The 12,368-nt window shown below is 41.4% G+C and overlaps 1 protein-coding gene across 5 annotated transcripts in view; it reads right to left on the minus strand.

The window, feature by feature from the left end:
* The window catches only part of FGD4 (FYVE, RhoGEF and PH domain containing 4), a 73,598-nt gene that overhangs the window by 20,458 nt on the left and 40,772 nt on the right, over positions 1-12,368 (minus strand). For all 5 annotated transcript variants that reach the window (XM_081926916.1, XM_081926918.1, XM_081926917.1 and 2 more), the window contains 5 exons: positions 8,927-9,404; positions 5,822-5,911; positions 3,920-4,065; positions 2,627-2,783; positions 1,000-1,138 (listed from right to left, as the gene is read on the minus strand). In XM_081926916.1, the coding sequence (XP_081783042.1) occupies positions 1,000-1,138; positions 2,627-2,783; positions 3,920-4,065; positions 5,822-5,911; positions 8,927-9,404 (1,010 nt within the window). The remainder of the gene's footprint in view (positions 1-999; positions 1,139-2,626; positions 2,784-3,919; positions 4,066-5,821; positions 5,912-8,926; positions 9,405-12,368) is intronic.

Genomic DNA, 12,368 nt, shown 5'->3' on the forward strand with positions numbered 1-12,368 from the left:
AACTAACAATCAGTTCAAATTGCTATCTGCCCCTCTAGCCACCTCAAAACAAAATCCTTATGAGAATGACATCTTTGCTCATCTTCCCACAACTAAAGAAATATCTAGAACCCAGTAAAAGGCTTTGCTTGAGGTGTATGTTATCCCCACCCCTGCCCCCGTTGCTTGCATAGCGGTGGTGGGGTCCTGAGCACCTCTAGTTTGCCTTCTGTGAAATGGGTATTTTGCATTTATTGCATTTCCAAATGCGCCCCCATGCCCAAACAGATCAGGGACCCTTGATCTACTTCAACATCCTATTTTCTACAGCAGTGGTGGCCAAACTTGGCCCTCCAGCTGTTGTTGGACTACAACTCCCATCATCCCTAGCTAACAGGACCAGTGGTCAGGGATGATGGGAACTGTGGTCCCAAAACAGCTGGAGGGCCAAGTTTGGCCACCACTGTTCTACAGTAAAGAACCAGATTCCTTTGGGAAGCGAACCCTCTCCTGTTGCCATTTGCCAGTAAAGGCTATGGAGTGGCATGCTGCCTCGGAACCTGGTGCCATGAAGACTAGTAGCCAGTGAGAGATTTGCACTCCATCAATTTTCCTAATCTCGTTTTAAGTCCTCTAAACTAGAGGCCACCACCGCATCTTGTGGCACCAAATTCTACAAATTAATTATGTGCTGCGTCAAGGATTAATTCCTTTTGTCTGTCCCAAATCTCTTGCTAATCAGCTTTGAATTTTGTTGTTTGTGTGTTCAGAATCTGCACTCCTTTTCAGAAAGGAAATTCTGAAAACACAGCATATTTTCATTTGTCCAGAAAGTCTGAACAAAGGGGATATAATAAATTTAGTAAATAAATAATATAGTATTTAAACAAATTGCTTCTTGTGAAGTGCTGTTCATTGTTTCCTTTTCTTGGGATAGTTCTGAAATATTAATGGTCCATCCCCCCCTTTTACAGATTTACTGTGTGATGCTGAATATATAACCCACACAAATGTATTTACTTTCAGCATCCTTCCAGTCTAGAGAGTCTTGAGGCAATTTTCTTAGATAGTCCTTCAGAAGCATCTCGTATCTTGGAATGCGCTGCACTGGTTCTAGCATGTGATGTTGCAAGGTGAGATTTCCACAGACTTTCTGCTTCTAAAAAGACAACATACATGTATTGAAACGGAGGGTCCAGAAATGCATCTCTTGCACTCTGCATCCCTTAAAAATACTTTATTTCAGTAACACTCTCTTAGTGATATTGGCAAATGAAAGCAATACATGTCATCCAGGGATTTTATTTAATAATTCAGAAAGTTGGTTATTAAATGAAATCCTCAGCTAAATGTGTTGCTTTCATTAAATAATTTAAAACATTTATACTATCTGTAAACAGACTTTATACTTCCCACTCTTTGTTATCTATTCTAAACCCAAAGGAATATCAAAAGAAAACATAGTCATATAAACCTAGTTTTAAAATATAGTTTTGATAACAGAATTCAAACATTGGGTGATATGCAATTGAAGCATCCAGCTTGTGTAACAGAAATTCCAGGTTTTCTTCTCTTTCACACCAGTCCCAGCTCCATGTGTATGATGGGCTGAGGGAAGTGTGATATAATTTTCTCATTCTTCGAGAAAAAGAATACTATGCTTTCTGAAGTCCGTCCGTGTCGTGTGTGTGTATACAAACTTGCATTGTGCTGCCCCAGACTAGTTTACTACCTCAAACCTGACTGTCTTTGCCATGGGGCAGGATGAGAGGCTAGATTCAAATCAAACAACTGCAAAATATTCTTCAACAGAGAACTATTGCTGAGACATTAGCTGACCCTTGGAAGAATGTCAGATAATTGCACTTTGATTACAGGAATGTGAAGCCAGATAATAAGACCACTCATCAAAAACTGTGATTATATGTTGGTGTTAAGATGAATGTTACAGAAATAAGAGTGAATGGGTTGAAAACTGACCATAAGGTACACTTGTTGGCGTTATTTCATATTGTTTTACCAGCAAGGCATTGTAAATGTCCTCTTTTATCCAGAAAAACGAAAGTCAGTCGTTTACCAGACAAATGTAAAAAGCTTTCTGACATTCCCCATTTGTTTCCTAAAGTTCAAAGGATAAAATGCTGAATAGATATGTACTGAATTTCGGACACCTCTATCAGCACACACAGATACAAGCCAGAGGTACGCTCCTTCTCCCTCCTCTCAACTTCATATACAACTATGAAGTTGTATACGACAAATACATGATAAGTATTTCAATATAAATACTTATTTGGTACACCATGTAGGTATAAGAGACAAGCAGAGTAAACCAAATGGCATAATACTATTTCCTTAAACAAGCCAATTCACACATGGAATATCACACAGGTAAGCACATGCTCATTATCCACTGACAGGTTGCTCTCTCTCGGGTACGAAAGTTCACCATTACATGCATGGATAACTCATATAAATAAAAGGGTAAGAGTGCAAGCCTCTCACATCTGGAACTCCATGTGCCCTCAAAGCACCCGTTTTGTTCACCCAATACACTATTATCAAGCAATAAAACAGAAGTGCCGCAGTCACAATCTTGACTGCCAAGAAATTTAGCATGTCACACATACTAACGCGCACACACTACCTGAATTTCTTGAATAATACATTTGAAGACAGGTGATCGCTCAGTCCACGTTTTCACTAATTCCATTGCGTTGTCAAAATTCTTCACATACTCCCCATACATTTTGAGGAAAGGAGCTAGCTTCTGTAGGATGTCACTGATCCTGGGGTTTGTGTCCCTGGACAGGCAAAAGAAAGCAGTTATAGAGATAAACATGGGAGGTCGGACAATATGTACTATGGGCACCTCAATTCTGTCAAATATGTATCTTTTGGTATACAGTGGTGCCGCGGGTTAAGTACTTAATTCGTTCCGGAGGCCCATTCTTAACCTGAAACTGTTCTTAACCTGAAGCACCATTTTAGCTAATGGGGCCTCCCGCTGCTGCAGCTGCGCCACCGGAGCAAGATTTCTGTTCTCATCCTGAAGCAAAGTTCTTAACCCGAGGTACTATTTCTGGGTTAGAGGAGTCTGTAACCTGAAATGTATGTAACCTGAAGTGTATGTAACCCGAGGTACCACTGTATTCTGCTTGATTACTATCTTGTGATTGATTTTTTTTAAAAAAAAGAGAATTCCATAAACTAAACAAACAAATTATGTCTCTAACTCACAGCTTCGACAAGTAACCCTAAGAAAAAAACATGAGTGAAGCACCTCTAATAACCCTACCAAATAAACACTGCAGCTCACCTATTAATATAAAATCCTCCTCCAATAATTTATTCCAGTACTGGAACTTTCACTTTCAGAGTTGACAAACAATGAGAAAGGAAAATATTGTTTCCCTCCCAAGGCAGGCTGCAAAAGCTGGAACTGTATTACTTAGAATAGATCATGTATAGCTGCCAGTTTTCTACATACATGCATGGTTCATCTCTCTTGATGCTCCTCTGGCTTGTGACACCCAGTATTTTTGAATAAATGTTAAGTGTGGTTGTGTATTTAAAATACCTGTTTAAAGGAAGAAGTTAAATATATCTTATACCTGGCATAGGCAAACTTGGCCCTCCAGCTGTTTTGGGACTACAACGCCCATCATCCCTAGCTAATAGGACAAGTGGTCAGGGATGATGGGAATTGTAGTCCCAAAACATCTGGAGGGCCAAGTTTGCCTATGCCTGCCTTATACATTTCTGGACATCTCATGGGGAATCATTCTGTGTTCTCTGACATTTCAAGACTATTATGGATCCCAATACTACAAAAACAACTTGCCAATTTATAATAGAATCCTAGAACCTCCTACAGGCACAGATAACATTCACATGGTCTTTCACAAAGTACTATCTCCCAATAATCTGCACTGCTTACCATTCTTGCATTCTTTTCTCAAGCTCTGGCAGCAAGAATTGACTGTGAAACTGATTAATGGATGAAATATTGGAAAATATTTTATTAACAACTTCAGCAGGAAATGAGCCCCTGTTAGCTTCATCCATCAATTTACAATAAAACTCCTGCAATGGATAAGAAGGGGAAAGAGAGTCAGCCACAAAACAAGCATTCCTGGGCAAATAAAGCAGGCACAAGGCAATCAAAAGTCTTCAGCCAATTTGCAGCTAATTAAAAATGTCCATTTATTATAACGACCTCCTTCCTCTTTCATAATACCACCAAACTATCTTGCCATTAACCACACTTCCTTGCAAAAAAAAGCACAGCAAAATGAAGCAAACAGAATGATCCTCAAGTCAACATTTTACTAGTTAAGATTCTAGGCAGTCCGCTGCATCTGATTTGTTTCTCCCTTTCTGCTGCCAAGGGGCAAAGGGCTTGAGGGGGTAAGGCTCATTATGCTGACTTGAACCTGCCAGCTGAATCTTTGGCTGTAGGATTCTAGCATGAATTTTAATTGAAGGTCTGTTTGCTTCCCACACCTTTTAATCATATTATTTGCTTAACTTGTTAGCAAAGTCGTTTCTCAGAAAACTGAAGGCAGTTGCGCATGCATTAGTGCAGCCAACAGATGTAGTAAGATGTTAGCAGTCAACAGAACCTGAGCAGCAAGCAATTCAAAGCTAATAAGAGGTGTCAAGCTTCTGCTCCAAGAAAGGTAGCTATGTAGACTGAGCTTCCTCCGTTTCATATTCAAATGGGAAATTCAGGATAAGCCAATAAGAAAAATGGGCCTCTTTGAACAAAGCTGAAGCTATGATCCAATGAAAGGGAGGTAAATTAACCATGCAGTGAGTGAAGATTAGGAACGTTCTCAGCAGACAGGCAATATATGATGAAAAATGTGGAGGCATTGGGAACAGAAGTGTTTTATTGCAATATTGGAGGGGGGACCCAGTACAGTACACTGAATCAGAAGAGCAGAATCAGAGCTCGTGGGTTGTGTGACATTTACATGGCAAACAGAATATTTTTCTGTGCCACCTCCACAGAGTCCATAATTCCAACAGAGGTATGAGTAATTCCTAGTCATTTCAATTAAGTCATTAGTCATAATTTAAATGGATTTTTTTTTATTTGTAATTTGTAAATGTCAAGTAGTGACCAATGCCATATACTTTTCCTGGCCAAACTGCAGGGTGGGCGAAGAACCAAGCCTTTATTGAGCAAAGGAAAGAATTGATTTTGCATGTCTTAATGGCAATAGATCTAAAACATAGCAATAGGTTCAGGATTTTCTAAAGGTGTTGGTGGTGCTTTCTGAGATTGCTAAAAGATAGTGGGGTAGAGAAGGGCCATAGCTCAATGGAGGAGCATTCGTTCTGCATGCAATGATCCCATGTTCATCTCCAGGGAGGTCTGGAAATGTTACCTATCTGAAATGCTAGAGAGCCACTACCAGTCGCTGGGGGCAATACTGAACGAGATGGACTCGTGATCTGACTCCTATGTTCCTACATCACTGCTGCAGTCCCAGTTACCATGGTCTGCGGGCAAGAGAAGAAGATACACAGAAAGAAATTGTGTAGAATATGTGTGTGACGGTAGGAGATACATGCAAATCCATAAAGACAAAGGATGGAACTACAACTACAAGCAAGCAAACAAACATGCAAAGATTATTTTGAAGCTATCCACTGGTTGATTTAATAAGTTGATTTAGTGGTCAAAGCAGGTTTCCCATGCTAATATAAGAGTTTCCTCTTATATTAGCTAGAAACAGCATGAAAGAAAGAAAGAAAGAAAGAAAGAAAGAAAGAAAGAAAGAAAGAAAGAAAGAAAGAAAGAAAGAAAGAAAGAAAGAAATCCCACTCTTACCTGATCCAAGAGAGCAAGTCGGCAGACATAAGCTCTTTCTGTGTGCAAAAGCTCATTGGCAATATTGTAACATTTCTGTTCATTTGTCTCCTGGAAATGCAGACAATTTTCAGAATGAAGAAATTGCAATATAATTACTGAATTTTTGCTGCAGTTGCAGCTTTTGCATTTATCAAACAAGGGTTCTCTCCCCCTTCACCCAATTCAAGTCGTAGAAAATTGGGAGGACCAAAGTGCGAGAAACCAAGAACCTCTGCCTCCACATTGGTAAACTAAAGACAGCTGCATTGGCTTAGATATTAACCAGGCATGAGGAGCCTTCAAAATTCTTCTAATTATTGCACTTTCTATGAATACTTTTTCTTTCAAGCACATTAGATGCAACGTTGGGTGTGCTGCTGTATCCTGCTTTCAAGCATTAAGACAGGAGTGGCTAATCAATGGCCTTACAGATGTTGCTAGACTACAGCTCCCACAATCCACTGGCCAGCGTAGCTTTGGCTAATGTAGTTGTGGCACAACATCTTGGAGTCCAGCCCTTCCTTAGGGGCTCAGCACACATGGTCTTTGCCTGTGAATCCAGGAAGGCCTGCTTCCTGCCCTGCAGGCCTTTCCCCACCTGGCCTGGGAGGGTTGGGTCCTGACTAACAGAGGCTGCTGAACAGATTCTTGGGTTGGGGAATTGTTTAAGTGTGTGTGTGTGTTTTTGGGGGGGTGTTGCTTCTGTTTCCGATATTAACTTTTTGTATCTTTATTTTAGATCTTATTATGAGTCATGTGGAAATTGTTTAATTCGGTTGTGATTTTTTTCTATGTTTTATATGACTTCTTTTGTTATGTTTGTAATTATGTATTTTTTCATGTTGTAAACAGCCTTGAACATGGGTTTAACTATGGAAAGATGGCATACAAATAAAATTACAGTATGTACGTACGTATGTATGTACTCTGCTGTGCAAGGAAACTAGCCAGTTGAATAAGATTATGAGATTCCAGAGCACATAGGTTTAAATAACACTGCACTTAGCAGCATAAGCCTGTTCTACCCATGGTAGAAGGGTAGGATATCTAAAAGTCATGAATTCTGTTTTTTCTTTCTTTCTACACAAGTTATGTAATACTTTAATTGTGAGGTGGTCTATAGGAAAAACAGTATTCTCTGAACTCTCCCTAATTCTAATAGTGCCTTAAAAATAATGGCTTGTTGTGTAAGGAAACTTTTAAAAAGGGAACAATCAAGTGAAAGCAGAACATTAAGTCTAAAATTAGTCCTGGCATTTCACTAAACAAAAACAGGGAGCATGGATTCTATATGCAGAACACTGGAAGAGGGGTCACCGGGGATACATTTCAGGCAGGAAAAAACACAATAAGGGAGTGAAGCCAGCCAGTGAGAGATGCTGCCTAGGAAGAGTCCAGACACTGCAGGGCTGCATTCCCCCCCCAAAAAAAATCCTGAGGTTCTAGTTCTTTCCAAAGCACTCTTCCCTATGTTTCTAGTCCATTTTGAAATCTGGATTTGATTGATCTGCAACTGGCAAGGAACTCAAGAGTGCTGACCAGGATTAGGGAATGTTCAACTCCAAGGAGAAGCCCACCTTATTATGATTTTTTTTAAAAAAAACTCTGTACAAATCACAGTGGAATGCGGGTGGCGCTGTGGGTTAAACCACAGAGCCTAGGACTTGCTGATCAGAAGGTCGGCGGTTCGAATCCCCGCGACGGGGTGAGCTCCCGTTGCTCAGTCCCTGCTCCTGCCAACCTAGCAGTTCGAAAGCACGTCAAAGTGCAAGTAGATAAATAGGTACCGCTCTGGTGGGAAGGTAAACGGCGTTTCCGTGTGCTGCTCTGGTTTGCCAGAAGCGGCTTAGTCATGCTGGCCACATGACCCGGAAGCTGTATGCCGGCTCCCTTGGCCAATAAAGCCAGATGAGCGCCGCAACCCCAGAGTCGGTCACGACTGGACCTAATGGTCAGGGGTCCCTTTACCTTACAAATCACAGCAGGATATCACAGCATGGAATAATGAATATCACAGCAGCTGCCATTCTTCTGCTTTACTCTTTTTGTATTACAGAATGTCCAAACACTCCTTGCTGCTTACGTCTGTTGGGTGCCCTATACCCATTGTAGCCCCTCTGAGGGAGACCATGGGTGTGTCATTTCCCAGTGCGCTGAGAATTCCAGCGAAAGGACCCATAGGAATGACCCTGTCCATAAGGTCACAGTCTATTAAACGAAATGTTACAGCTGAACTATGGCAATAACCCACAGAAAAACTGCTCCCACTGGGGTGTTACAACATGTAAAGGCCACATATCATAACATTAGTTCATCATCCAGAAGGTGAGAAGGCTCATACTGAACGGCTTCCTTCCGTTACCTTCTCCAGGTGTGTGCCAATTTACTTCCTGTATGTTCTTGTACCACCACCCTGTTGTCTCTGCCTTTTCCTGTAAATTACTGTCAACACCCTTTTCATAACTGGGATGTCCTTCCTGAAATCGTTGGCATTTGGCTCGTTTTACTAATGAGGACACTCATAAAGAGGAAAAGAACTGTTCCAGCTATTCTGCTAAATGAAAAAGCCCTTCAGTGTCCGAGACCACACTGTGTAGACTGAAGTGTCCACACAATCAGGAAGTCGATGTTCAGAGCCAGAACCTTCCTTTGCAGGAAAGCCCTCCAGGCAATCTCCCTCAACAGCTTCCATATCCAAGAGTTACCACTGGTATTGCCTCTACATCTACAATATTGATTCCTTCACAGCTTTTGCCTTGTATAAATGGAATGTGATCAAACTGGCAAAAGATACATAGATTTTGTGTTGGTGTGTGTATATTGTATCTATGTTAAAAAGGGGAAGATACTTAAAATTTCAGTCGTTTGAAGGCAGTCTAATTAAGTGTATTGTTGAATTTCTTCATTCCTTTGATATACTGTTCAAGCTGAAGAGTGGTCTAAAAAGCATTAGGGATACAGCTATCAGATTTGAATGCAAATACAAATGGTCTGTATGGCCTTCAGAGGCCTATATATTTCAATAATGCAGAAGGTACATTTTGTTTTTATAGCCTACATTTCTTTATAAACTGCTTGCCTTACCTTTGTCTCCACATGCGAGTCTTGCTTATTGTGCTCCTCAATCTGCTTGTTCTTTGTATTGGTAATCATTTCTACACTTTCTTTTCCCGATGGAAATAACGTGTTCACACTTGGAGTCTGGCAACAGCTATTGATTGTTTGCCCTTTGCAGGCTGCTGTAGTTTGCAATGCGTCTGTACTAATGTTCTCTCGTTCTCCATTTACCAAGCTGCTGTCAAATGATGCATTTTGAATGGCCCTACTCGCATTATGAACCGGCAATGTGCTGTCCCTGCAGTCCAACTGGTTCTGTGCTACTTCTCCATTGGCTGTGCGATTCTGTACATCCTGAGAGTGATCTGTACTATATCCCTGCTTCTGTAGTGGGTGTTGGGTGAGGAATTTTGGCTGAGGTGCTGGTGCTGGCCCATGCTTTCCTTGAGATTTAGCAACATTTAGAACAGAGGATTCTTTCTTCAGCTCACTAGGAATGGATGGGCTAAAGAGAATAAAAGACAGCGAAAACTAATTCATATTACATGAACAATTTATGTGAATAGAAGATCCTTCCTATCCTCTTTGCAAAAAACAAAAAAGCAGTATCAGTAGAGCAATGTTAAACAAAGTTGAGTCAAAAATTTGCAGAGAGAATGGTGAGCATTGTTTCAGAGACCAAGAATCAGTGGCGTAGCGTGGGGGGTGCAGGGGGGGCCGGCCGCACCGGGCGCAACATCTGGGGGTTAGGGTTAGGGGGCGCAAATCCACGGGTTAGGGGGCTCAAATCCACGGGTTAGGGGTGCAAATTTCTTGCCTTGCCCCGGGTGCTGACAACCCACGCTACGCCACTGCCAAGAATGGCTACAATCCTATTCACGCTTACTTAGGACTTGCTTGGTAAAACTTGTGGCTAAACCCCATTGAAGTCAACATACTACACTCAGTGCTGTTTGCTGCTTACTAAGGCTTACATCACATGCGTTTTTTAAGACTGGGTGCAGCCAAAGCAAACACAAAGTGGCAGGGATTTCTACAACTAATAAAGGTAAAGGTGAGAGAATCTGAACTTTTCCTGCATCCACTGCTCTTCTCCCAGCTAACTGATTCCTCATATCAGAGCTCAGGTTGGAGAAAATGATATTGGGAATGAAGCCAAGCATCATCCCACCCTCTACTTTGCTACATCACACAAAAATATGACTTTTAAAAACACAACATTCTTCGACATGAAATGCAGCCTTACTGCACTTCTTCCCACCGTATACTTCAACGTTTCCTTGCTACCTACATTAAACAAATATCAATAGATCTTGCTGAAACACTGAATTATTTTTCTTGGATTTTTCTCTATGGAGTATTATGAACACATTGAAAAAGAACACAAAGCCTTGCATTGTTTACTCTGTCAGGCAATGACTCTCCAAAGTCTCAAGCCGATGTCTTTCCCAGCACCTGTTACCTAACCCTTTTAATGGGAGAGGACGAGGACTGAACCTTGAACCTTCTGCATACAAAGTGTGTGCTCTTCCGCTGTGCACTGGCCTCTCCCCATATAAGTGTTTGTTTACCTTACATTGTTATTCTGTATTTTTTCATCAGGGTCAGAAGTGGGGTGAAGGGAGACGATAGTTACAGAACAAACATCATAAATTCTACTCTTTCAAATTCAGGGTTAGAGAAGCAGATGCTGCTCAACTACAACTCACATCAACCCTGATCACTGGCCATGATAGCTGGGACTGATGGGAGTTGGAGTTCAACAGCACCTGGAGCACTGAAGTTTCCTAGCCCTACATTACACAAACTGCCAATGTAGCAATGCCCCAACCTTTGCCCTAATGTTTGCCCAAGCTTTGTTATTTTCCTTTGGCATGTGTCTTCACCATTCCTCCAAACTCCACTTTATTTATTCCATTGCGATTGTTCAGAGTGAGAGTGTATGCATCACTGATGTTCTATTCCCCACTTTTTCGAATATGTAAACCATTTTAAAGTGATCATTGTGAAAGGATCACATTTCCCCTTTCCACCAAAGTATTTTGAGTGTTATCTCTTCCCACACCAGCCATGTTCCCTCTCCTTGCACCTGGGCTCACTCCCTCACTGCAGCTCTCTTCCTTGAAATCCTACCACCTCGCATAAAAGCCCACGCTTACCTCTCATTTTTCCTCCTTCAACATACCGCTTCAGCTGGATTTTTTAAAAAATGAAATGTTTTTGCTGTGTACTTTGGCAGCTCCCTGAACACTTCTATGCTTTGCTTTCTTCCTTGGTTCATTTTTAGCACCTGGTGCATCCACTTAAAGATTATCCACCAAGGTGCATAATCTACCTCTCTTCTTTTTTTAGCATAACCTAGCAACACTCCATACTTCAGAACAGAGCCCAGCTCCACAGGTCCACCATCTTCTCACAGCCAGCTTTTTTGTGTGTGGCATGCATAAGGCACAGTTGCTGGTACCTGCAGCCATTCTGCTCCAAGCAAGCCAGTACCTGGATGGGAGACCACCTGGGAAGATTAGATGCTGCAGGCAAGGCATGTCACCTTTTTATCCTCAACCAGCTGTCTAAGCAAGCTGGCTGGGGATAAAATGGCTTAGAAGCTAAGGGTCCAAAGGGCTACTGGTCCTATTGGGAGGATACTGGTCCGAATGACTCATATTCACACTAGTTTTAAGGACTGTAACTTTAAGAACTGGTGCCTGGGAGTGGATTCCCAGTAAAATTTAAAAGTCTATTCTGGGTTATTGAAGTAGTATATTATAAAAGCAATTCTGTTATAGTTACTTTTTGAATACTTTTTTTTACACTAGTTTACAAACTAAGATTTACAATCCGATACAAATCGTACTGCATCCTGTTTCTGAATCTTTCTATAATAATATACAGTGGTACCTCGGTTTACGAACTTAATCCGTTCCGGAAGTCCGTTCTTAAACCGAAACTGTTCTTAAGCCAAGGCGCACTTGCCCTAATGAGGCCTCCTGCTGCTGGTGCCCTTCCACCGTTCAGCTTACATTCTTAGACCGAGGTAAAGTTCACAAACTGGGACACCACTTCCGGTTTTGCGGAGTTCGTAAACCGAATCGTTCGTAAACAGGGCTGTTCTTAAACCGAGGTACTACTGTACAGTAAACACACAACTGATGCACATTTAACTTGTGCGCATTCAGCTTTACGAGCTTGACAAAAAATTATATATAAAGGGGGCGGGCATCCAGGGAGAAAGACACCTTCCACTGTACCCAATGTGTTTTGACTATACACAATTTTGGCTTTAGGCGCAATCCCCAGAACGTAACCCACATCTAAGTTGTGAAATCCCTCTTCACAAATATTGGTAACTGTTCTGGTATTTTAAATATGGTTATGGGCGCCATAACTGAAACCGTGTTGTTTATATAATAATCAATCCTCATTGTCATGGGAAATCAAATCTGGATAACTGTTCGAGTGTGAGTGTTTA

This window comes from Podarcis melisellensis (genome assembly GCF_964234715.1).
Source record: "Podarcis melisellensis genome assembly, chromosome: 10".
Taxonomy (NCBI): domain Eukaryota; kingdom Metazoa; phylum Chordata; class Lepidosauria; order Squamata; family Lacertidae; genus Podarcis; species Podarcis melisellensis.